General features: G+C 42.4%; 2 protein-coding genes across 5 annotated transcripts in view; one reads left to right on the top strand and one right to left on the bottom strand.

The window, feature by feature from the left end:
* On the bottom strand, positions 1–19,982 carry c12h2orf69 (chromosome 12 C2orf69 homolog). Of its 2 annotated transcripts, none has more exons than XM_041201687.1 (2): positions 19,910–19,982; positions 1–1,161 (listed from the first exon to the last, which is right to left on the bottom strand). In XM_041201687.1, the coding sequence occupies exons 1-2, from the start codon at positions 19,952–19,954 to the stop codon at positions 289–291; spliced, it is 918 nt and encodes a 305-aa protein (XP_041057621.1). In that variant the 5' UTR covers positions 19,955–19,982; the 3' UTR covers positions 1–288. The 2 variants fall into 2 exon arrangements, with proteins under 2 accessions (XP_041057621.1, XP_041057620.1); XM_041201686.1 differs by lacking the exon at positions 19,910–19,982 and adding an exon at positions 7,063–7,340.
* Positions 19,910–27,711, top strand: part of ftcdnl1 (formiminotransferase cyclodeaminase N-terminal like 1) — a 27,176-nt gene continuing 19,374 nt past the window's right edge. For all 3 annotated transcript variants that reach the window (XM_041201691.1, XM_041201689.1, XM_041201688.1), the window contains exon 1: positions 19,910–19,998. The gene's annotated coding sequence lies outside the window, so the exon portion shown is untranslated. The remainder of the gene's footprint in view (positions 19,999–27,711) is intronic.

Here is a 27,711-nt window from a genome sequence, read left to right as displayed (position 1 = left end):
CCCTGAAACCAGAGTTTTAATTGTTTTTTGAAGATTGATGACAATTGCACTCATCAATATTATTACAGGAAGTCAACAGAATGCAACAGAAAGAAATGCAAAATAAATGCAACAAGACAGTACTTCAACGTACATAAAACAGATTAGTCTCTATTAGAGATTTGTAGTAGGCAAAATTACATGTAATTACTCAGCCCTCAAACTATTAAACACATTTACTTGTCATGATTTTTCTACTCTGCTTCACTGGGAACAGTTGAAACAGAGCATCGTGGAATAATTCTGTCACTATGGATCCAAAGCAGCTTTGAACATTTGAAGCACCCTGAAGTGATTATCCACAGTAGGGGCTTCGTTCTCAAAATGAAGTTGGTTCGTCACTTTTGCACCATACTCCGCAAGGAGCCGAATGAATTTCTTGTGTTCCTTTCCAATCCAAGCTCTCATTTCATCCCGCACTTGATAAGGTGTAACGTGTGCGTGCACAGGAATACCCATCTTTGCAAATCCCTTCAAGATTTCAGGACTGGTGACCCAGGTGTTGTTTCCTCCAGCGTGACCACCATCCAACCAATACATTTCTTTGATATTACTAATGAAGGCAGCTAGTTCCTCGTCTTTCTTTGCTTCACTCAATGCATATAACAGCTGATTCAAAACCACACAACCTTTGCTGAAACCAATCAATATAAATTTCAATGAAGGATCGGTACACTTCAAGTCCTCACACTCTCTTTGTGTTCCAGGATGAGCGCACTCCAGATTGGAAATACCCAGGTTATTTTTAACTGCAAAACCATTTGGTGTTTCACAATATGTACTGGAACTTTCATCGGGTGCAATGGCAAAGGAACTGTGGGCACTTTCACCAGGTTTTGTCCATGTATGTAGGATACTATGCACCTGCTTGAAAGCATTGGTCAAGAGTGCATAAAGGTGCTTGAAAGCCCTAGAGTCCAAGTTATGTTCAGGCACACCAAACAGATTGCTTTGCACAAAGTTGTCGTAGCAACTGAACTTATGTAGGTGAATCCGGGAAGCCTTTATGATCCAGATGTGACTGTCAGGAAAGCGACGGAACAGCAAAGCAGCTACTCCTTCCAGACTCCACTGCTGCCAGCGGATGTTTTCTGGATGGCGTATCATTTCATCATGATAATTCTAAAAAAAATAATTAAATGCATCAATAGCTGTCACAATGAGAAACACTTAGATTTTATGCTTTGAGACATTAGTGTTAGTTGTTTTTTCTACCTAGAATTAAGGTGTGGATGAATATATTTTGCACAGGTTTTTCTACTTTTATTTGAAAAACTGAGTTCCAATCAATCACCTGCACCTTCAGTATTACACATTCAATACGTCTTTCAAGAGCACTTGTTTTGACAAAATAGTATAACAGGTTCAGATTCATTGTAAATCATAATGTGACCTTCCACAAGTTTCTCCATTCCAAGACTAAATAAGAAAGGCACATCATTATTCTAATAGTACAAAGCATCAAATCTCTAATACACGAGAAAAATTCTAGAAACTCTGAGAAAGTCCCAATATTTTCTTCCAGTGCTGGGTAGTGTAGGTAAATAATCCACAACAAAATAAAAATACTGAGTGCACTGGGAGTTCAATTTGGTAATTGCTAACCTGAACTTCCAAAGTGTAAGCTGTCAACCACATTACTATAAGTAACTAAAGGAGTTAAATAGAAATGTTCCCTATGTACCTATATTATCCTCCCTAGGTTTCTTGGACTATGCAAAATCTGGCAAAGGCACAGGCAAGCCTGCAATAGGGACCAACACAACCCTTTTTTTGCATGACACAAAATCATAGTTTTAGCGTATATCATATATGATTTTCATCTTATTTTTTAAATGACAATCCTTGGCACCGGAAAAATAAGGTTTTACTGAATTAGCTGCTGACAGTGCAGAAGGATCCGGGGATATTTTATGGCAACAACTGCACGACACGGATATTACGTAGGTCTATGCATGTTCAATTAATCATTGACTGTGAAATGATGACTTACCCTATGTCTAAATTCTAAGTTCAAGGAGCAGAGTTGTAGAAAGCTACAGTGCCCAAGTTAGAACTTACTATCAAAAATGGGGAACTGACTAAACGTGGAACCTGACATGAGACTCTTGCTCTCCAGCTTGGAACCAGACATCAGCTCATTGATGTCTCATCAAAAGCAGTGCCATTCTTCCCATTGATTGAGTTTTTTTGCAGTGACAAGCAATAACAGTTGGGGTAAGACCAGTAGGTAGTCTGAGAGGTTTTTGAGCTATCTTAAGTGTTCCACAGACAAATATTTTTGAACTACTAGCTTAAAGAACTATTTACATACGTATGCGAAGGAGTTATGAACATAGCTGATTTGTGGATTGCATCAAAATTATATTTAAATGTGGTTAATGTATTGAATGCAGGCTGTCTTCAGCTGACACCTACCATTATTGAAACTTTGTAACCATAGATTCAGAGCCAAACCACATCACATTCCCAACCATATCCCCTTTTCTGTTGGAAACTTCAGCTCGGATATAGAATAAATGGGTCAAATGGACTTTAAAAAACTTCCAGCCAATCAGAATTCCATCAGTGGCTACAACTTTACTTCCATCCTCCACTATGAACAGAGTTACACACCAGGAAATTAACAAGTTTGATCACCAGACAGGATTGTGCTGACTTAACTGCTGGGCCTGCTGCCACAATTAGCCTCAGTGCCTCCAATTTTTTGGGGGGAGGGAGAGGGCAATGAAATGAGCCAGAAGTCCCACTCCTGGAAAGTGGTGGCTGTTAGAAAGTCCGCACACATGTGCATCAAGGCAGAATTAAATTTGGTTGATGTCCAGTGAAACAATGCAAAAGCCTGCCAATGGTTACTGTCTAAACTGATATGACGAGCCACTTGGGCAAGATACCAATCGCCAGATGTGGAACAGGGAGGAAGAAAAAGGAGGAGAAACTTAATGGATTTCAAGTGTAAACTCTCAGAGCTGATCAACTATATCATCTCCATTAGGCAATTTATAAAAAAAAATTCACCTTTTGCACACCCAAAGCCCCACTGATCTCACACATTATATAAATGTTAATGTCCTATACAAGCAAAGAGAGAGCACGTACTAGGAAAACACAGTCCCATGGTACCATAAAAGATTGCTGTCATTTGCACTATAATCGATGAGATAGACATAGGATATTTAACAGCAAATTGTAGTGATCACCGAATCATAGAATGGGACACAACAGAATGAGGTTATTCAGCTCATGGTGCATGCTATCCAATTAATCCTTTCCCCATAGCCCTACAAATTTTCCCCTTCAAGTATTTATTCAATTTATTTTTGAAAATTATTGAACCTGTTTCCACCACTTTCAGACAGTGCATTCCATATCACCAATACTCGCTGTGTATGAAAGTTTCTCCTCTCACCTCTGGTTCTTTTCATAAATCGATATCCTTTGCTTACTGAACTTCCTGTCATTGGAAACAGTTTTTCCTTATCTACTCTACCAAAATCCTTCAAGGTTTTGAACAGCTCTATTAAAATTCCTTTCACCTCTTCTGCTCCAATCTTAGCTTCTCTGAGATCTCCTTCTAACTGAAGTCCCTCATCCTTTGTAACATTCTATTAACTTCTTTCTTTCTCCTCCACAGCCAGAAAACTCACTTAGCTTTGCCTACAGTCTGTTTCAATTTCAGTTGCATTTATAGTTTGTCAAGTTTACTGAACTGTCTTTTCTGATGAAAGGTACACATCCAAAACATTAATAACCTCTTTTTCTGATACTGTCTGAACTGCTGCATATTTTCAGCATTTGCTGTTCTTTCCTGCCACGTCAGACTCTTTCTCCCCTTGCCCTCCTAAAAGGCAAAGCAAAAGTTCTTAAGATCTAGCTAACCTTACATTGTTTGGCCGAAAATCATCTTTAGAATCGTGTTTTCATGGTCCCTGCATCTGAGGAACTGTTGAATTCCAGAAGCCATGTCCTCTGCAAGCAGAGCTTTCTATAACCAGATGTCAACTGCAACAACTAAATTGTTGCAAAGGCAGAGCTTCAGTTTCATGTGCTGGAAATTTAAGTTGAATGGCCCTACATCACAAAATGCAGTGCTTTAAAATAGTCTGTCTGTAAATCACATTCATCTGCTCATAATGCACATTAATTTTTTACAAACCAAATCACCATACATATCGGAAAGTTCACATATTCTTACCAATACACAGGACAAGTTTAATAATTTTGCTTTCTTGACAAAAATATACTACAATCCAATGATAGTTCTTTGAATTTTCAAGCTATCATTTGTGGCCACCTCCTCACTAAAAATGCAACACAGAAATTACCGTTTGCCTATTGTGTACCAGGATCACATACACAATACTAGGATTGATTTACCATTGTTATTGGAACTAACTGGGGAGGTGGGGTTACAGCTGATTACAGAGTGGCTTCAATTCTTTGTACTGAAATCTAGAGAGTGCGCACCGTGTTGACATCTGTAATATCTGCTCTCCTCCTACTCTGGCTTCTTGTTCACCCCAGATTTTAACTGCACCACCACTGGCACCCATGTTGTTAGTTGCTTTGCCCTAAGCTCCGGAATTCTCTCCCTAAACTTTTCCATACTCTTAAGTTGTTCCTTAAACCTACCTCTTTGACCAAATTTTTGTCCTATTATCTCCTTAAGTGGCCCAGGGTCAAAATTCATTTGATAACACTCCTGTGAAGCACCCTGGGATTTTTCAATATGTTAAGGCACTATTAAAAATGCAAGATGCTATATTTTGTTAACAGTGATCACACAACCTCCAATATCTTACCTATATATAAATGCAGCACTATTTCTGATGGTAGCAATTCTAATTTAAACAACAGCTAGATTGTGGTCATTGGAATCTCGAGACAGTAACCTGAAGTAAACACACACGCAGCTAAGATTGTCTGCATATCTGTGACTTTCCTGCACTCAGTTCTGCAACAGAGCTGCAGCCAAACAATGAGTATACTGTATCCAATTGGAATTGGTTATCTACCTGCAAAGCACCAAGCTTGTAGCTGGTCAATATGATTTCCCACCTGTAAAACGTCACTATGATTTTTCTGAGCTCTTTTCCTCCTCAAAAGAGTAGCAGCCTCCCTTTCAAATTGATTAGATCTGACAAACATGTACTTCCCAATGGCCAAAGATTTTCAGCTATGAAAAGAGACTTCAAGTTGGATAAAGAAACATCCCAGCGACAGTTCATTGAAAAGGACAATTACAGGTCCCTATCCCTTTATCTCCCAGTTCAATAGGTTAACAAAATTTAAAATTCCTCTGGCTTCACATCTGATTTATAATTCACCAAGACCACCCTGCCCAATTGGTACTCATCAATGCACAAACCCAGTGTCAGAAACACACTTTCCCAGGCTAACTGCAGAGTTGAGTTTCCTCTACTTTTCCCAACAGCCTCAGCCCCAACCTCATAAGTATCTCATATTGTAAAACATTTTCTTTCCTTTCTCATACCTATGGCATTTGACCGAGAATGTTAATTGCTGCCAAATTAGACACACTTCAATTTTCTAACTCCATGCACACTAGGAAATGGAGTGTGATCACTCAAACTAATTTGTTCTCAATGTTCTTCTGCATTCCTTATTTCATCTGGAACAGCATTGGATAAGAAATATATATTTCAGTCAGCACCGAACTCTATATCCAACAATTCCAAATTATCTATCATTTCAAAGCAATATAATCACATGAAAAAAACTAGACTCTCAGTTTGCTGAAATTAAGATTATAGTCTGTTATGCAATACCTTCCCCACCTCATGACCACTTTACCTTGTCTTGTTTGCCCTTCCTCCAACAATGTTCAGATATATAGAAACACCCCAACTTGGTGTAACTTAATTATCCATTGGTTCACCTTGCTATTTCCTTTAATCTTTTCAACTTGGATGTCCCCTACCTGTAGGCCTTGATCCTTGACCAATTCTTAGCTTCTCAATATTTTTTTTAAAAAGTCACAATATTCAAGATTTCACTAACCTAACTTAAAATCTGGGGTATGGTTGTCAAAAACAATTTCATGAGCATTCCCTTAAGCATTTCTTCTATTCACTCTTCCCCACCTCAGTGTTCTTGCTCCTATTAGAGTATTCAAAGAACAGACTGGAACGGGTACAGTAGTATAGTGGTTATGCTACTGGACTAATAATAGAGGCCTGGAAATAAGTTCAAATTTGAATGCAGTTAATTCAATAAATCTAAAATAAAAAGTTTGTTTGGTGTTTATTAAGCTATTGGGTTGTCATAAAAATGCAACCAGTCCACTAATCTATTTTAAGGAAGGAAATCTGTCATCCGTCTGGCCAATGGACAACTCCAGACCCACAATCTGCCCTCTAATTCAATTGTCTGGCTCACAACTTATGTTAAACATCCCAAGATATAATTATCTAAATGAAAATGATCAAGCCTAAGGAGGAAACATTAGAACAGATAACCAAAGAGGTAGGTTTTAAGGGAGAGGCTTCAAAAAAGAGGGAGGTGGAGGTTGAGAGAGGTAATTCCTAAGAGTAGGGGCAGCTGAAGGCACATGCCACTAATGGTGAAGTAATGCCTTTGTCCAGCATCAAAAATGATTACAGGTGAAATATAAAACAGACCTGATAAAGGTTGTCAACTTCGAAACGATTTAAATCTTTATAAAAATCTGCTTAAGGCAAGACTGTGCAGATACTAAGGCTGGATGAAATTTAATTAAATCCTCAGATGGAATAAACAAAAACACACATTTGGGTGGAATCCAAAGTTGGTGAGCAGGTCTACTGGCATTCCCCAGGGGAAAGAACCCAGTAATTACTAAACATCCAACAGATTTAAGCAAAAAAAAAGAAACCAAATACCAGCGCAGTATTGCGTAAAATGTAACTGCAACTGGCTGCCCCTCAAGACCGGACCCAGAATGGACCGGGTCTGCCCGCCCGAGCTATTTAGTGCGGCGGGGAGAGGAAGAGAGAATGAAGGTTGCCCGGCCTCCGCACCGACCTGCACATCCCCCGGGAAGTAGATGACATGCTGCCGGCTCCCGGTCCGGTTGCTGTCGCCGACTCCCAGCACCAGGTCATTCTTGTCGGCCGGACCCCAGCCCGACACACCGCTCAACCTTAGCACTTCAAAACCCGGCACTTTCCAAAGCCGACTGGCCGCCGGTGCCCAACCGGGCCTGGTCATCGTTGCGGTACCCAGCTGAAACAGCAGCACCACAGCGGAGAAAAAGGCCTCGACAGCAGCTCCGCACTCCGAGCGGCTCGGACCAGAGATCCGCTCCAGGGCGGCGGCGCCGAGTATCTGCGCCTCCTGGAGGCGCCTGAGACCATTGCAGCCATCAGTGTGCGCATGCTCAGTTCCCAACTGCAAGAGGAGATAACGGAGACAAAAGCAAAATGCTGCAGATACTGGACACCGGAAATAAAATCAGAAAATGTTGGAAATACTCAGCAAGTCTGGCAGCATCTGTGGAGAGACAGAGTCCAAGTTTCAGATCGTTCATCATAACCAGTAACTGAGACACTGAATGGACTAAAATTCACAAAGAGGAGGTATTAGAAAGGCTGGCTGTAATATGACACCAAGGTCTGATGCCCTGCATCTGAGCATTCTTGAGAGAAGTAAGGATGGAAATTGCAGAGACATAGGATGCCAACCAAAGGATTGGCTCTTCCAATCCTCATTAGGTATAAGGGTAGTACCAGAGGCCTGGAGAATTGTAGAATTCAAAAAACAGTGCAAGGATAAACCCAGCAACTTCAGACCAGTTAGCTGGTGGAAAAGCTTTTAGAGGCAATAATCTGGGAAAAGTTAACAGACATTTGGATATATTTGGATTAATTAAGAAAAGCATCATGGATTGTTAAATACAAATTGTGTTTAACTAACTAACCCGTAATCTTATTTTTAAAATTTTTTCACAGGATGTGGGCATTATTGGCTAGGCCAGCATTTAACAGTTTCTAGTGAACCGTCACTGTGCTGCCTCCAATGCAAGTATATAATTCCTTAAATATGGAGACCAAATTTGCACACAGTATTCAAGATGTGGTCTCACCAAATCCCTGTAGATTTGTAGCAAGACTTCTTTATTCTGGTACTCCAATCCCCTTGTAATAAAGGCCAACATGCCATTTGCTTTTTCATTGCTTGCTAACTTTTTGAGTTCCTTTTATGAGTACACCCAAATCTCTTTGAACCTCAACATTTACAAGTTTCACATCTTTTAAAAAATATTCTGCCTTACTATTCTTACAACCAAAGTGAATAATCCCCCACATTATACTCCACCTGTCATTTTATTGTCCACTCACTTAACCTGTTTATATCTCTTTGCAGCCTCTTTGTGTCTTCCTCACAGCTTGCATTCCCACCTAGATTGGTATCATCAGCAAACCTAGATACATTACTCTGTCCCTTTGTCTAAGCCATATATATTGTAAATAGTTGAGGCCCCAGCATTGATCCTTGCAGATCATAGCTTACCTACTTGAAAACACCTCATTTATCCCTATGCTTTGCTTCATGTCCATTAACCAATTCTCTATCCATGCTAATATATTGCCCCCATCTCCATGAGCCCTTGTGTATTAACTTTCTATGTGGCACTTTATCGAATGCCTTTTGGAAATCCAGGTATACTACATCTACTGGTTCTACTTTATCTACCCTTCTAGTTACATCCTCAAAAACTGTAATAAATTTGTCAAACAGGATTTCCCTTTCATAAAACCATGTTGACTTGTTATAATCATACTATACTTTTCTAAGTGCACTAAGATCTCCCCAATAATAGATTCCAGCGCCTTCCTGTTGACTAATGTCAGGCTAACTGGTCAGTAGTTCCCTGTTTTCTCTCACCATCCTTTCTTTAATAATGGTGTTACATTTGCCAACTTCCAATCTGCTGGGACTGTTCCAGAATATGGAGAATTTTGGAAAATCATAGCCAGCACATCCACTATCTCTGCAGCTATCTCTTTTAGAACCCTAGGATGTCAGCCATCAGGTCCTGGTAATTTTTCGGATTTTAGTCCCTTGAGTTTCTCTAGTACTTTTTCTCTACTGGTATTAATTACCCTAACTTCCTCACTCTTATTAGCCCCTCAGTTACCCTCTATTTTTGGTCTGTAACTTGTGTCCTCTACTGTGAAGACAGACACAAAATGTTCATTGAATTCCTCTGCCATTTCCTCATTCCCCAGGATAATTTCTCCTGCCTCTGCCTCTAAGGGACCAAAATTTACTTTTCATACACTTGTAAAAAGCTCTTACAATCTTTTTTTATTTTCCTGGCTAGTTTACCCTCATTCTATTTTCTCCCTTTTTATCACTTTTTTGGTGGTCATTTGCTGGTTTCTAAAACACAGCCAAACCTCAGATTCATGACTGTTCTGTGTGACATTATAAACCTTTTCTTTTAATCTAATATTATCCTTAATCCCCTTAGTAAGCCACAGATGGATCTTTCTCACTGAGTTTTTGTTTTTCAATGGTATGTATTTTTGTTGATCATTTTGAATTTTTTTTAATGTTTCCCCCATTTTTTCCACAGCCGCATCTTTTGGTCTATTTACCAAACCTTAGCAAGCCCTCTCCTGATACCTGTGTAATTGGCTTTGTTTAAGTTTAAGATTCTTGTTTGTGATTGGAGAATGTCGTTAAGACCATGAGATCATAAGACGTAGGAGCAGAAGCACGCCATTCGGCCCATCGAGTCTGCTTCACCATTCAATTAGATCAAGGCTGATCTGATAATCCTTAACTCCACTTTCCTGCCTTTTCCCCATAACTGTTGATTCCCTTACTGATTAAAAATCCGTCTATCTCAGCCTTGAAGATACTTAATGACGCAGCCTCTACAGCCCTTTGCGTTAAAAATTCCATGGATTTACTACCCTCTGAGAGAAGAAATTCCTCCTCATCTTTGTCTTAAATAGGTGCCCCCTTACTCTGAAATTATGCCCTCTGGTCCTAGACTCTCCCACAAGGGGAAACAACCTCTCAGCATCTATCCTGTCAAGCCCCCTAAGAATTTTATATGTTTCAATAAGGTCGCCTCTTGTTCTTCTAAACTCCAAGAGTACAGGCCCAACCTACTCAACCTCTGCTCATAAGAAAATCCCCCCCATACCCGGGATCAACCTATTGAACCTTCTCCTAACTGCCTCCAATGCCATTATATCTTACCTTAGATAAGGGGACCAAATCTGTTCACAGTATTCTAGGTGTGGTCGAACTAGTGCCTTGTATAGATTTCCCTATTTTTATACTTTGAAATAAAGGCCAACATTCCATTTGCCTTCCTTGTTATCTGCTGAACTTGTATGCTAGCTTTTTGTGATTCATGCATAAGAACTCCCAAACCCCTCTGTGCTGCAGCTTTCTTCAGTCTTTCTCCATTTAAATAATATTCAGCTCCTCTATTCTTCCTGCCAAAGTGCATAACCTCACATTTTTCCAAAAATATTCCATCTGCCACGTTTTTTCCCAATCACTTAACCTGTCTATATCCCTCTGTCGACTCTCTGTGTCATCCTCACCACTTGCCTTCCCACCTATTTTTGTGTATTCTGCAAACTTGGCAATTGTACATTCACTTCCGTCATCTAAGTCATTAATATATATTGTAAATAATTGTGGCCCCAGCACTGATCCCTATGACACTCCATTGGTTACAGGTTGCCATCCTGAAAATGCCCACCTTATCCCAATTCTTCTGTCTTCTATTAGTTAGCCAATCCACTATCCATGTTAATATACTACCTCCAACACTATGGGCTCTTATTAAGTAGTCTTATCGAACGCCTTTTGGAAATCCAAAAATATTACATGTACTGGTTCCCCTTTATCTACCCTGCTCGTTATCTTATTCCTGTTGTTTTCAAACTTAATGTGGAATTAATTTGTGTTATGATCACTATTTCACACTGGATGTTTTACCATGGCATTACTGATTAACCTTGCCTCAATGAACAATGGTAGATCAAAAATAGCTTTATCCCTTGTTGTTTGCAGAACATATTGTTCAGGAAACTGTCACAAAAGCATTCTGCAAACTCATCTTCCAGACCATATTTGCCAATTTTATTGGCCCAGTCTGTATGAAGATTAAAGGCCTCCCCACAACTATTACATTGTCTTTGTTACAAGCTACAATAATTTCTTGTTTAATGTTCTGTCCTACACCAAAACTACAGTTAGATGGTCTATAAACTATTCCCATCAATGTTTTCTGACCCTTGTTATTCCTGTTATTCCTAATCTCCACCCATACTGGTTCTACTTCCTGATTTTTTTGAGCCAAGATCCTTTCTCACTAATTTCCTTATGTCATCCTTTATTATCAGGGCTACCCTTTCTCCTTTTTCATTCTGCTTGTCTTTTCAAAATGTTGTGTACCCTGGAATATTTATTTCCCAACCTTGGCCACCTTGTAACCATATCTCTGTAATGGCGATTAGATCTAAATCATATACCTCTATTTGTGCCACTAGTTCATCTATCTTATTGCGGATGTTCTGCGCATGTAGATAAAGTGACTTCAATTTAACTTTTTCACTACTACTCCCTGTTTGGACCTTACTCTCTGAATCACTATTACAATTAAACTCTCAGTCCTTTCTTGTCCCACTCAACTTGTCTTTACCCACATCAATATACTTTTCTATTGCCTCAACTTTTATCTTTGCATTTCTAAATCTCCCTTCACTTGAATCCTCCACCCCCTCTGTTAGTTTAAAACCATTTTCTCGAGTCTGACCATATTTGCTGGCACACTCTTAAGTGCTGTTCCTTCCTGTCACACTCTGGTTACCATTACCCCTATCGCTACACTGCACTATTGCCTTGTCCTTTTTCTTTAACTTTCCAAATCTCCCCTCATGTGAACCCTCCCCGCCACTATTTAATTTAAAGCCGTCTCTCAGCCTTAGTTATATGGCTCACCAGGACACTGGTCCCAACAAAGTTCAGATGAAGGACGTCCCAATAGTACAGCTCCTTCTTTCCCCAATACTGGTGCTAGTGCCACATGAATCAAAACCCATTTCTCCCAAACCAATCTTTGAGCTATGCATTCAACTCTCAGATCTTAATTACCCTATGCCAATTTGCTTATGAATCAGATAGTAGTCCAGAGACTATTGCCTTTGCGGTTCTGCTTTTAATTTAGCCCCTAGTTGCTCATATTCCCTCAGCAGAACCTCTTTCTTAGACCTACCTATTTTGTTGGTACCCACATGGACCATGACAATAGGATACTTCCCCTCCCATTCCAAATTTATTTCCAGTTTGGAGGAGATGTCCTTAGCCCTGGCACGAGATAAGCAACACAGCCTTCAGGACTCATGCTCTCAGCTGCAGAGAACAGCATCTACCGCACCAACCCCCTTAACAATACTGTCCACTACAACTAGATTCCATTTTACTGCACTCTTGCATGGCTCCTTGCACCATGGTGCCATGGTCCACCCTGCACTCCCTACACTTATCCATATAAACTGCAAAAACCATGAAGCTGCTGGACAACTGAAGTGGCTAAGGGTCCTCCATTACTACCTTCTCTGTTCCCATCGCTGTCTCATTCACAGTCACAACCTCCTGTTTCTGATCACAGATCAAATCAGAAGTACCTAGCTTAAGGTGCTTAAGGGGTATCCAGGTAAATTTCCCCCTTCCTGATGCATCGCACTGCCCAAAGCTCTGACTCCAGCTCATGACCTCTGAGCTGAAGTTCCTCGAGCTGCAGACAACTTATTGCAGATGTGGTTGCCATGGGTTACATTGGTGTCCACCAGCTCCCATATGCTACATGCCGAGAGATTTTGACAGGAGGAATGAGGAGAGTCAATATAAAATAAATGTTATAATTCTAAAACGGATGCAAGAATTGAGTGACCTAGGGGTATATGTTCACAAATTGTTAAAGGTAGCAGGAAGTTGAGAAAGTGTTAACAATGTCATATGCTTTATAAAGGGAGGCATAGAGTACAAAAACAAATAAGTTCTGGTGAACCTGTATTTAACCCTGGTTCAGCCTCAACAGGAGTACTGCATCTAATTCTGGGCACCGCACCTTCAGAAGAATGTGAAACTTTAGAGCGGGTGCAGAAAAGATTTATGAGAATCTTTTACAAGAAGCTGGGTTTGTTATTTTAAAGGGAGAAGGTTAAAAGGAGATTTTATAGAGGTATTCGAAATCAAAGAAGTGTCTAGACATAGTAGATAGAGAGAAACTCTTCCCATTGGTAGGAGGGTTCACAACCAGAGGATACCAATTTAAGGTGATTGGCAAAGGAACCAATGGCGAAATGAGAAGAATCTTTTTTGCACAATGAGTGGAATGCACTGCCTGAGAGTCTGGTGGAGGCAAATTCAACCAGGAGTTTTGAAAGGGAATTGGATAAGCACCTGAAGAGAAGAAATTTGCAGAGCTATGGCAAAAGGTGGTGGATTGAAATGGAACCAACTAAATTGCTGTTTCAGAGAGCCATATTGGAGATGAGGAACCAAATAGCCACCTTCTGTACTAAACATTTAAAGATTCTATGATTTTTATGTAAAGTTCAAATTAGAGAAGTAAGTTGGAAGGGTGTGAATCTAATGCTCCCTGCCTCCTTGCCATGCTCCTGAAAGTGGGAGGCAATGGCAAACCAGCACTGAAAAAAAATCCTGCTGAGGGAGCAACTTAGGATGAAGCAGCAGCAGACAATGAGCCAATCTGCCTTCAGAAGAGCACACATGAATGAATGAATGAAACTCAAGGCTGTGATCGATTGGCATTAATAATGCACATTAATGTTTAATTATTCAGGCAAAATGCAAAATACTGTGGATCCTGCAAACCTGCAATTAAAAACAGCAAATGTTGGAAGCATTCAGCCGGTTAGGCAGTATATGCAGAGAGAGAAACCCAGTGAATGTTTCAGGTCAATGATCTTTCACCAGAAGTCATTGATTTACATTTGGATCTGCAAATTGGGTATGAAATCTGCAACTCCTGATTCCTTTCACAACTCTGCTCTTTTTGCACGAACAGATTCATTGAATGATGCAGTAAACTGAACCAGTTATGCAAGGCCAAAAGCAAAGCACTGTGGATGCTGGAGACTGAAATAAAAATGGAAAATGCTGGAAACGTTTAGCAGGTTAGCAAAATCTGTGAAGAGAGAAACTGAGTTAAGGTTTCAAGTCGCTGATCTTTCATCAGAAATGGGGAAAGTTAAAAGTGTAAAGGTATTAAGCAAGAACAAAGACAGGGTAGGTTGGGTAGTGGGGAGGTGCTGCAGCAGAAAAGAACAAATGGGATAGGGTGGAAGGAGCTGATTAAATGATAAAAGGGATGATATAAGGCAAAAGGTGATAGTAATAAGAACAGAGGAGAAATCAAGGAGCTGAAAATGACAAAAACAGAATCATTACCAGCAACTGTTGTCCAAAAACATTGGGAACAGTGGTTATGATTTGAAATTGTTGATGTCAATGTTGAGTCTGGAAGGCTGTAAAGTGCCTAATTGAAAGATGTGGTGCTGGTCCTCATGCTTCTGATGAGCTTCATTGGAAGTGTCGGAGGTGGAGGATAGAAAGGTCAGAGTGGGAATGGGACCGAGAATTAAGGTGACAGTATTCAGAAGCTCAGGGTCAAGTTTGTGGACTGAATGGACGTGTTCTGCAAAGTGATAATTCAATCTGTGAGTGATCACCACAGCGTAAAGGTGACTGCATTGTGAACAGCGAATGGCAATACACTAAATAGAAAGAAGTGTTGGTAAAGTGTTGCACCCAGAAGGAGTGTTTGGGTATGTAGGCAGTAGAAGGGAGGAAGTAAAGGAGCAGGTGTATCTGCTGTACTTGTATGGAAAGGTATGGTGGTATGGGGAGTGGGTGTTGCGGGTTCTTGAAATGTAATACAGGGAGCCTGGGTCAGATTCATAACATCATTGGTGGGAAGTGGGAGCAGTACCACAAATTTGACAACATTGTCAGTATGCACAGAGGACTTAACCTTTGAAACATTAACATTTTAAAAAAAGAGATGCAGAAATTGTTTTTTATGAGGTTTCCATTAGTAATTTAGATCAATGTTTCACTTATAGTAACCCAGAATATTATAAATTTCCCAGAGCAAATTCTGCTACAGATTGAAATTACTGAAACTCTGGATTTCACACCTGGTGTTATATATTGAATCTTTCTCTCTAATATTTAAGATATCAGTGAATGGTAATAATATATCCCAGTACTGCACCACACAATGAAGTACAGACCTCATTAATTAAGGATGTGAGCTTTGTCTTGGATTTTAATCCTCAACAACCACATTGAAGATTACTTCACGAATGGACGCGTTCATTTTACACAACCAAATGAATGCCATTGAATTACCCTAAAAGCGAAATAAATAAATGTGAAAATAAAAATAAAGGTACCTTAGTTATCAGCAATTGTGTTCAGAGCCATTTGTTTCCCTTGTCCGTCCTATGTTTGTTGGTTAGACTGTATTCATGCAGTTCATTGATGGGTGTGATTGAGTGATGTAAGAGAAGACTTTGTCCTGAACAGGTTTCCCTCTCAGACAACTTAGCCAAGGCTAAGTGCAATGCAATTGTCATCCAAAACTGGGATTTTGGTTTCCCATTCAGGATACTAGCACTCTGCATTTTAGTTACTGAGCTGATCATGGATGTTACTAAAAATACTATTTAAAAAAATTAATATCAGTACATTTACTTATATTTGGGAACATTGGTGATTAGTTCCTAAGTACAATGCTCAAGGATGCATCATTGCTAAATAAACTTGTTTCACTTGTTCTTATCATACGTTCACCTTTATTTTACTTTTAACCTTTATTTTTCTTTTAACTGAAGGGTAAGATGATTAGTAAGATGTTGGAAAGCCTCAGTAACCAATGAAGCATAATCAGTCAACAGTAACAAACAGATTTCAGTAACCAACAATCATGGTACTCATACCCTCAGTTACTTAGTTTGGATGTAAAACTCTCCTACATCTGGTGTCAGTTTATTGATCATAGTAACCTGTCACAGTATTGTCATATATTAAACATATTTTGTCTGTATGTCTTACAAGTCAATATTTTCACTCACATTTATAATGGAAACTGCTTATGTGAACTTGTCATGACTCTCCTGCCAGTAATGGGGCTGCAATACATCTATTAACAAGAAATGGTAACAACAGTATGACAACTTCTCACAGGCAAAAACAAAATACAGTACTGGAAACCTGAAATACAGTTCTGATGTGCTGAAGTTCTGATGTAAGGTCATCAAGCTGAAACATTAACTTGTTTCTCTGCCTACAGATTTTGCCAAAGCTTCATTTTTATTTGTTTATGGGAGGTAAGCTTTGCTGGCAAGGTCAGCATTTATTGCTGATCTCTAATTGCCCTTGAGAAGGTGGTGTTCAGCCATCTTCTTGAACCGCTGCCATCCACAGTGTTGTTAGGTTGCAGGTTTTTGACCCAGCACAATGAAGGTGATGTAGCTCCAAGTCAGGGTGCAGTGTGACTTGAAGGGGAACTTGCAGGTGCTGGTGTTTCCATGTGTTTGCTGCTTCTAGGTGGTAGAAGTTGCAGCTTTGCAAGGCACTGTGAAAGGAAACTTGTTGAGTTGGTGCTTCGCATCTTGTAGATAGTACTCACTGCTGCCACTGTGCGTCCGTGGTGAAGGGAGTGAATGTTTAAGGTGAAGGATGGGGTGCTAATCAAGCAGGCTGCTTTGTCCAGGATGGTGTGGAGCTCCTTAAGTGTCATTGGAGTTGCACTCATCCAGGCAAGGGGAGAGTATTCCATCATATTCCTGACTTGTATCTTGCAGTTGGTAGACAGGCTTTGGGGAATCAAGAGATGAGTTACTCGCTGCAGAATTCCTACCCCCTGAACTGCTCTTGTAGTCACAGTATTTATATGGTGAATCCAGTTAAGTTTCTGGTCAATAGTAACCCCCAGGGTGTTGAAAGTGGGGGATTCAGTGATGGTAATGCCATTGAATGTCAAGGGGTGACGGTTAGATTCTCTCTTGTTGGAGATGGTCATTGCCTGACACTTGTGTAGCGCAAATGTTACTTGTCAGTTATCAGCCCAAGCCTGGATATGTCCTGCTGCATGTAGGCATGGACTGCTTCAGTATCTTTGGAGTTGTGAATGGCGTTGAATGCTGTGCAACCATCAGCAAACATCCCCACTTCTGACCTTAGAATGGAAGGAAGGTCACTGAAGAAGCAGCTGAAGATGGTTGGGCCAAGGACACTATCTACCAAGTATTTCCAGCATTTTCTATTTTTAAGCCTGAACTCTAGTTCCAGAGTCTGTAAAGAAAGTTGCACCATACACAGGTTCCAGTAATGAAGGAAGTTTCATTTCTGTAGCTACACTAGATTTGCTCTTCAGGGGACAGTGGCAGATTTACAGTTATGTGCTCAGCTTCATTTTGTGGCGCCCCCCCCCACCCCACCACCCCGCCTGGCTGGGACCCGAAAGGCAAAGCCAAGAAAATACACAAATTGATCAGTGCTTCTTCACTTGTAAAAACATGCTTGTATGAAATCCAAACTTACCTCTTGTCTGGATAATGGTAAAGATGTTAAATATTTCGATGCGAGGTAAGCAAACATAGAAATTGCTGATGTGAAAAGCCAAAAACCAAGGACATATGGTACAGAGGGAGAGAGAGAGAGTTTGCAGGTAGGAGAGGGAAGCTGACTAGATGCCCACTTGAACATCGATATGTCAGTCTGTTGGTATAATTTTGTTCGGAGATGGAGACAGTAGACTGGGGCCCTGCACCGATGCCAACAGTTTACTGAGGCAAAACAGTACTGACAACAAATCTGTTACCTAAGAGACCCGAGAAACATTGGACTTTACTGAGATCTCATCACTCATTGAAACATCTCATAACAGTGTCACTCAGTGGAAGAGCAAGAGCTGCTGTTGTGGGTTTCAGGCCGGCCCACATTATAAAAGTTTAAATTAAAATCAAATTAAAACTTGGTTCAAGGTTAATGTTTCAACCTCTGACCAAACTGGCTGGGGCTTTACTGAACCTTCTCCCCCCATCAAAGCTTGCTGATTATTAAGAGAGAATGGAATGTGGGGAGTGAGGTTCTGGGATTGCCCAGCATTTTCCTTCCTACATCCGACCACAGCCCGTTTTCCAATCCAGTTTCTGATGTCTCTCTGCGCTGGACACAATGCCTGGAGTGAGAGCCAAGGAATGATTCTGAAGATGTGACAATGAAACCAGCCGATAGGATGTAGCTCAAAGCAGTGCCAGGCGAATCTGTCTCTATTTATTTCCTGTCATTGAGTCTAACTTGGCATTATTGAGGTAGGAAGCTAGTCGTAAGTGTGTGTGTGTGGACTACAATTCCTCCTGTCCCAGCATGGTGGGCTGGTACTTTTAAAACCACCTCATAGCCGTACCAAAATTTAAAGACTTGCAATAATATAGCATCTTTCACGACCATCCGAAGTCGCAAAGCTGTACAGTCAATGAAGTACTTTTGAAGTGGGAACGTGGGAAATACCACAGCCAGTTTGCACCCAGTATGCTCCCAGAAACAATGTGATAATGACCAGAGTCTATTCTGTGTGATGTTGATTGAGGGATAAATATTGGCCAGGAAGGACACCAAAGATAACTCATCTGCTCTTCTTCAAAATAGCCTCATGGGATCTTTTACATCCAAAGGTGGCATCTCTGACAGCTCAGCACTTTCCTGGAGTGTTTGTCTAGACGGCAGTTGGACTTGAACCCACAATCGTTGACCCAGAGGCCAGACTGCCAGCACTGGGGCTACCGCTGACACCTTTAACATGTGGCCCTGGCTAGTCATTCAGACAGCCAGTGAGTGAGCTCTCTACTTGCATTGACGATCATGGGCTGAGGGGAGCAGATGGTCTTCACCATTGTTGGGTAAAGTGAGTCGGCTTACTGTGTGCCCCTAGCGGTCTGCTCTCCGCTTGTTGACAAGAGGCACACCTTGTGTCAGAGAGAGAGTGTTTGTGGGAGGAGAGGGGTTAAAGGGGGAAATGTAATTGCTGTGTCAACCTGGTTGGAAAAGGAGCAATTCCTAGTTATCTGTTAATATAGTTTCTCAAAATTTCAATCTCCTTTCAAACTTACTTTTCTATGCATCGCTTTCCTAGTGGAATAGTGGAGTCTTATTTTGTTTTGTGAAGGTTGACAGAGACTGAGACAGACCCGCTTTTTGAAATGATAATTTGTCAGTGAAGCGAGTGCATCTGAAAGATGCTTTCTTCCAGTATGTTTTTTAGCTGACCAGAGGCAGGGTTGTTGCTGAGACCACCCCGGGTACCTGTCATTCCCGTCAAACACGGGACTCGGTCCCAAAGATAACTCATTTACTCGGGGCTTCCCTTTTTAACTTTACAGATGCAGCATCAGTTCCAGCAACCAGTTTGAATGTTTTGAAACTCATTCATTTTGGGCCCTCCCCACCGTGGTTTGGGGGCTCCGTCCACGGCACTGTGTGTTTCATTGTAAATCCAGGGGCAATACTAAGGAAATATTTAAAGCATCGAGCAAGCAGAGTATAACTTTTTATGATGCGCCACAAATGACAAAAATATACCAAATAAAATTATGAATGCACCAAGTAAATTGTGGCTATGCAAGTGTACTGTTTGATGTGATATTGAGCCATAAAAATCAGGAAGGCCTCAGCTTCACTGTTACATTTTATTCCCAAGTTGTTCGGTGTATATCATACTTGGGTCTGGAATTTCGAGAGGCAGTGTTTTATCAATGTGCCGGATGAGGGCACTATGCGATCAATTATGGACTGCGCTGCTTACCGTATCCAGAGTCCAAATGTTCAAAGGTCCAGAGATCACCGACATTTGACTAAGTTGCAATAAGTGATCGGGCCCTTCTTTGCTGGCAGGTAAGTGTATGGAGTACACCGGAATATGGTTAGCAGCAAGTTCTCCCGGGAGCACACTTGAAATATTTCTGTGCTACAGTCGTTTCAAACAAAATGCCAGGCACTTTCTCACGCTGAACAATTTCTCCTTCAACTCCTCTCACTTCCTCCAAATAAAAGGTGTGGCTATGGGTACCCGCATGGGCCCCAGCTATGCCTGTCTCTTTATGGGGTATGTGAAACATTCCTTGTTGCAGTCCTACTCCGGCCCCCTTCCACAACTCTTTCTCCGGTACATCGATGATTACTTCGGTGCCGCTTCATGCTCTCGTCGGGACTTGGAAAAATTTATTAATTTTGCTTCCAATCTCCACCCCTCCATCATTTTCACGTGGTTCATCTCTGACACTTCCCTTCCCTTCCTTGACCTCTCTGTCTCAATCTCTGGTGATAGACTGTCCACCAATATCCATTACAAACCCACCGACTCCCACAGCTATCTCGACTACAGCTCCTCACACCCCGCTTCCTGTAAGGACTCCATCCCATTCTCTCAGTTCCTTCGCCTCCGTCGCATCTGTTCCGATGATGCTACCTTCAAAAACAGTTCCTCTGACATGTCCTCCTTCTTCCTTAACCGAGGTTTTCCACCCACGGTCGTTGACAGGGCCCTCAACCGTGTCCGGCCCATCTCCCGCGCATCCGCCCTCACGCCTTCTCCTACCTCCCAGAAACATGATAGGGTCCCCCTTGTCCTCACTTATCACCCCACCAGCCTCCGCATTCAAAGGATCATCCTCCGCCATTTCCGCCAACTCCAGCATGATGCCACCACCAAACACATCTTCCCTTCACCCCCCTTATCGGCATTCCGTAGGGATCGCTCCCTCCGGGGCACCCTGGTCCACTCCTCCATCACCCCCTACTCCTCAACCCCCTCCTATGGCACCACCCCATGCCCACGCAAAAGATGCAACACCTGCCCCTTCACTTCCTCTCTCCTCACCGTCCAAGGACCCAAACGCTCCTTTCAAGTGAAGCAGCATTTCACTTGCATTTCCCCCAACTTAGTCTACTGCATTCGTTGCTCCCAATGTGGTCTCCTCTACATTGGAGAGACCAAACGTAAACTGGGCGACCGCTTTGCAGAACACCTGCGGTCTGTCTGCAAGAATGACCCAAACCTCCCTGTCGCTTGCCATTTTAACACTCCACTCTGCTCTCTTGCCCACATGTCTGTCCTTGACTTGCTGCCTTGTTCCAGTGAAGCCCAACGCAAACTGGAGGAACAACACCTCATCTTCCGACTAGGCACTTTACAGCCTTCTGGACTGAATATTGAATTCAACAACTTTAGGTCGTGAGCTCCCTCCCCCATCCCCACCCCCTTTCTGTTTCCCCCTTCCTTTTTTCTCCAATAAATTATAAAGATTTTCCTTTTCCCACCTATTTCCATTATTTTAAAAAAAAATACCCCCACTAGAGCTATACCTTGAGTGCCCCACCATCCATTCTTAATTAGCACATTCGTTTAGATAATATCACCAACTTTAACTTTAACACCTATGTGTTCTATTGTACTATTGTTGTTGACATCTTTTGATGATCTGCTTCTATCACTGCTTGTTTGTCCCTACAACCACACCCCACCCTCCACCTCTCTCTCTCTCTATCTCTCCGCCCCCCACACACACACCTTAAACCAGCTAATATTTCAACTCTTTCTTGGACTCGAACTCAAGTGCTGTCGAAGGGTCATGAGGACTCGAAACGTCAACTCTTTTCTTCTCCGCCGATGCTGCCAGACCTGCTGAGTTTTTCCAGGTAATTCTGTTTTTACTTTAAAATCAACATGAGCACAACACACCAGAAAAGTTAGAGCGAAATACTCTTGTGAGCGAAGAGCAGTTGTGGAAAACGTATGAATTGCAGCGGAGTTTGATTGACAGCTGGAAGTGCTGAGCCCGGGAGCACCAGCCGCCGCTCCAATCTTAACCCTTTCCAATGGCGACCATGCCTATCTCCAGCCCTTTTTAATCCCCTTTTTCAAAATTTATTTTTATTTTTATCCCCTTATTTTTATTCATTGTTTTATCCCTTTTTTACCCCATTTTCTATCATTTTTCCACCAAAAGGGCCTCCTGTTACTTGTTCCATGTTGTTCTTTGGATTGGAACCCCAATGCTGTCAAACATTCACAGAGTCCCTTACCCTTGTTCTGCTATTATCACATTCTGCTTTCTTACCTTTATGCCACCATCAGCGCCTTTCTTGGCCCTTACCACTACCATTAACACTTCCATTGTCTTTTCGTCTATGACATCTTTGTCAGTTTCTCCTTAGTCCCCACCTATCGCTGGCCTATACAGATTCACCTGCTCCACCTCCTTTAAACAGTATAAATTTCATCACATTTCTACCTCTCCTTAGCTCTGAAGATGGGTCATACGGACTCAAAGCGTTAACTCTGTTTCTCTCTCCACAGACATTGTCAGACCTTCTGAGTTTTTCCAGCATTTTTCTGTTCTTGTTGTTGAAGACAGGAGAGATGAAATGATAAAAGAGTTGTGGTGTGAGGCTGAAGGGAGTGTTAATGGGATAAGCAAAGAAGCAGAAGATGTGCCTAGAGGAGGTGTGAATGACAGAATCATGAACACCTGCCTTTGGAAAAAAAATGAGAGTAAAACTGGAATGCAGATAGGAAACAAAGTGGGGGCAGAGGTTTAGTTCTGAAGCTCTTGAACTCATTGTTGAGTCCAGAAGGATGTAAAATGCCTTACCAAAAGATGAGGCCCGTTCCTCAAACTTAGATTGAGCTTCATTGAAGCGCTGCATTAGGCCGAGGTCAGAGAGGTCTGTCCTTAGCAAAGGACTCTGTTTTATCCTGTTACACCCCCACCTCAATAAATTTATAGCTGACATGATGTTGAGCTCTTCTTCTGTCATCTTTACCTCTGAGTTCACTTCCTTAGCCAGATGACCTCACACCACACTGTGTGCCTTTTTACCCATCTCCAGTATTCTCCCTCCATCTGATCCCCCCCCTCGGCTTCTTACCCACTCGATCTTTTAATTGAAAAATGCTGGTGTGACATTGGCTATTTCAATTTCTCTCCCCTGAATCACTTTAACCTGCCTCCCTTTGAACTTGCTGCATTCCTTTCTCTCAGGTCCAACACTAGTTATCAAATGGGCCTCCAATGGTGGTACTGTTGTTGCTTAGTGTACCAACCTCCACCTAGCAGAGGTTGAATGCCAACTCTCTGACATTTCTTCCTATCTCCCTCTGGACCATGACCTCACCACAGAACATCAAGCCGTAATTTCCTGGACGGTCACTAGTCTCATCCCCTCTTGAGATCTTCCTAACCTCAAAGTCGCTCAACTTCGAACAGCTCACTTCCACTCCATTCCCAAGATTCTTAAACTGGATTACCTTGGTAGACCTATTTTTAAAAATTCCTTCAAGGGATGCAAGGCTGGCATTTGTTGCTAATCCCTTCTCTTACCTTCACATGATCTATCCCTTCCCTTTCTTGACTTCTTTGGTGTTAGGTTATTAACTAATATTCACTAGAAGTCCACTGATTCCCACTGCTATCTTAGCCACATGCCCTTACACCCCACTTCCTGTCAGGACTCCATTCCATCCTCCCAGTCTCTTCATCTCCTGTTGCACCTGTTCTAATGTTCCACACCAGTGCTACTGACATGGCTTCCTTTTTCTTTCCTTTTCCTTTAGGGTTTTCACCTTCCACCCCACCAGCCTCTGCCATTCCTGCCACCTCCAATGTGATGCCACCAACAAGTACATTCCAAAGCTCCCTCCAAGACATACTGATCCATTCCTCCATTGCTCCATCACCTTCCTACAGCATCTTCCTGTGCAAGCACGGGAGATGCAACACTGCCCTTTTACCTCTCCTCAACTTCCAAGGCTCCAAACATTCCTTTCAGGGGAAACAGCAATTTACTTGTACTTCATTCAATTTACTATGCTGTATTTGCTGCTCACAATGTAATTTGCTTTATATTGGGGAGACCAAACACAGATTGGGAGACCTTTTTGGAACACTTCCGTTCAGTCCACAAGCATGACTCTGAGCTTCAAGAGGCTTGTCATTTTAATTCTCCTCCTTGCTCTCATGTTGACCTCTCTGCCCTTGGCTTCTTGCTGTGTTCCAATGAAACCCAATGTAAGGTTGAGGAACGGCACCTCAACTTTGGATTAGGTACTTTATAGCCTTCGAGATTCAACATTGAGTTCAACAATTTCAGAATGCAATCTTTGCCCCTGTTTTGTTTCCATTTTCTTTGCAGGTTTCAGTCTTACTCTCATTTTTCTCATATTTTTGCTTATGGACAGCAGTCACTTCCGTTTACATCTCCTCTGGGAACATCTTTTGTTCCTTTACTTGTCCCATTCCCACTCCCTTTGGCCTTGCAGCACCAACATTTTTGTCATTTAATCTCCTCTGTCTTCCGCCCAATCACAGGTCTTCCCTTTTGTTCTTCTTTCACCCTTGCCCTTTCACTTGCGTAGAACTTATTTCATCTCTAACTTTTCACAGTTCTGATGAAAGGGTATCATTGCAAATGTTAACTCTATTTCTCTCTACACCGATGCCACCTCACCTACTGAGTATTTCCAGCATGGGGCTGAATTTTCAATGAGCCATGGGGCTGAGAACAGACGTCGGAAGGCCCACAATTTCTGGCTTTCCCACACAATACCGACCCACTGCAATTTTGATACCAGTGTCCGGAAGTGGAATCCTGCCACGCGCCCAAAAAGGCAAACAAATGGGTTAGCGGTCCACTAAGGGCCAGCTTGTTATTTTGGAAAGAAGGAAAAGAACCATGAAGGTTCTCCAATATATTCATCAGGAGGATGTGTTGACACATAGGTGAGCCAGTCATAGCCGCAGAAGACAACCATAAGGCAGCATAAAAGGCAGAAGTCTCAGAGAGGTCCTTATGCATTGACGCATTGTTACCATCACATGAGTAGAGCTTCCTGAGCATCTGGACTGCAACTCTAGGGCAATTGGGGGTGAGTGAGCCAGCATGGATAATGGGAGCAAAAGTGGCAAGGGTGGGAAAGGGGGTCCAGGAAGCCTTGGCAGTTGAATTGACAGCAAAGAAGGCTAGACCTCAAAACGGGAATAAGCTACTTTGAGATGGGGATGAGTAGTGATGAGAAGTAGCATTCGCAGCAGCAGATGCAGACCCCTGGGCATGAGTAGTGCAGAGGAGAGAATGGCGGGCAGGAAGGCAATGAAGCCGTCCGGTCGAAGAATAAATTCCCTTGATATGTCAGCGCATCAGTGCTGTGGGATGCTTTGCCAGTCCAAGAAGATGGTTTCTGACCTATATGGCCTGATAGAGGATCAGCCCAGACCTCCCAGGTTTTGTGGACATTGCCCAGCCAACAGCCATCAAAGTCACAGTGGCTTTGCATTTCTTCGTCTCCAGATTGTTCTGATGATCAGCAGCAGACCTTGGCGGCATTTCTCAGGTGACAGCACATCATTGCATAAGGCAGTTCATGGATGCACTGCTGAAGAAGGCAAGGGTACATAGAGTTCCTAATAGAGGGGCAACACCGGGCTAAAGGACAGTGGGATTTTCCTGCAACGCTGGATTCCTTCAGGTGTAGGGAGTCATTGATTACACTCATGTGGTCATAAAGACGTTGAATGAGGAGCCAGGGAGATTCCTCAATAGGAAGGGCTTCAACCCTCTAAATGTTCAGCTATCTATGAATACAACAAGCACTTTATGCCAGTGTGTGCAAGCTATCCTGGCAGTTGCCATGAAATCTTCATCCTTCAGCAATCACAGGTGCCACTACTCTTCATGGCACCAGTGAGAATCTGTGGGTGTCTTTTAGAGAATAATGGATACCCATTGAAGAGATGGCTTTTGACACCGATGTGCGACTCTGTAATTGAGCCACAGAAGCACCAACCGGTCGCTCTCGAAGCAAGCTGGGCGAAGGATTTGTATTTACCGATCTTCAGGAAACGCATGAGGCTGTTATTCTTGTCGAACCACTTCCCTCGAGCTCCCATGACGAATCTGAAGTATTTTACTGACTTGCCGCCTGTCAGTTCCAGTATCTCATCCTCCAGGTGTTGGTATTTGCGTTCTTTTTCAGCCCAAGCTTTTTCCAGAGACTTGTTGTTATCCTTGAAACGTACTGTCACATCCACCACCGCGACTACTCCATCCTTGACGAGGACCAGACCGGGCTTCCAAAGGGTCCCATCCTTTCCGAAGAGCCTCGGTTCCAGGTGCGATGTCCAGCCGTATTTGGTGATAAACTGCTGTAAGCGGTCCAGGATTTTGTTATGTCTTTTGATTCTTGCATTTTTCACACACGGACAGCTGCCGGAGATGTGAGCCAGTGACTCGAAGGGGCCTCACATCTCCTGCAGGATTTGTTATGGGGTTGTCTGCCTCGGTTTAAGGTGGATCTCGTTGGGTAGAGATTGCACCGCAGTAGTAAAATGCTAATGAGCCTGGATTGTTTAATGTTGAAACAGGTTTTCGTCCAGGAATTAGAGGCATAGTCAATTCGATGCCGATTCCTTGGTGTGTATGGCACTGCGCTGCTCCAGTGTACAATCAGCGTGATGCTACATATGGGTCTCCTTAAGGTTGGCCAAGCTTTCAATCAAGGTGCTCCTGTGCTCAAAACCCTGAGAAATGAGATGCTTATGTGAGGAATGGACTCTTTCATTCTTCTCCCATGACTCCATTTGCCTCAGGGAACTCTGACATGTGGGCACACATCTCCTACTGCTGATCCAGGAATATCTGCCTTGTGTGATTATGGATTTTTTTCACTGAATGTCCATCATCTTTCATAAATGGATGGATGCTGGACCTTAAATTGGACATTGTGACTCCGGAGGCGGTGCATCCCCACCCAGCTGAGAATGGCTATGTCTATCCTCTATCCTCCGATGTGGTCCAACCACAGCTGCCTCTACATCCTTTTTCTGCTCACTCATGCAGTGCACGTCACACTGTGCCATCTGTTCTAAACTGGATTGAGCAGCCACTGAGGTGAGGGTACATGTGCTGGTGGAGGATGCTCTTGAATGATGTGACAGTGCAGGCTCTGGTGCTTCATTGTGCATGGACTGCTGCAGGCTCCACCTACAACTGGCCCTGTGGGAGTCATAAGAAGGGGGGCACGAAAACTCACCTCCCTCACCAGATGCTTTTGCAGAGGTGACTCAGAATGTTACAATTGATGTATTGGCATGGTGTTGGCCCAGAAGGAATGTGCTCCAACCTCTGGATAATTTGAGATAATTTCTCCCTGCCTCTGATGGATTCCCATCTCTCCATCACCCATTCCTTAATGCGATGTAATCCGTGCCAAATCAAGGGCTCCCTCCTCCATGGATGTAAATGTAGCAAGCTAGAGCACGGCCTCTCTCTTGCATTGTATGTTCTTTTCTCCTGCAAGGTTGAGAGAGAGAGAAAGACAAAGCTGCCCTCTGTCGCTACTTTTGATGAGACACAAAGTGGAACTGTCACATGAGATTTGACAATCTTCACAATGATGCTGGATTTGTGAGCTTTGCTTAGGGCTCAGTAATGGTGTTGGGCACAAATTTCTTCCATTTTCAGGAGCACTATGGACCCTCAGGCTCGTGAGTTTGCTGGTGACTACAGAACAAGAGGTGAACATTGCATTTCACTCACCTTACCAGACCT

This window comes from Carcharodon carcharias, chromosome 12 (genome assembly GCF_017639515.1).
Source record: "Carcharodon carcharias isolate sCarCar2 chromosome 12, sCarCar2.pri, whole genome shotgun sequence".
Classification (NCBI taxonomy): Eukaryota; Metazoa; Chordata; class Chondrichthyes; order Lamniformes; family Lamnidae; genus Carcharodon; species Carcharodon carcharias.
This window is presented reverse-complemented; position numbering and strand designations above follow the sequence as displayed.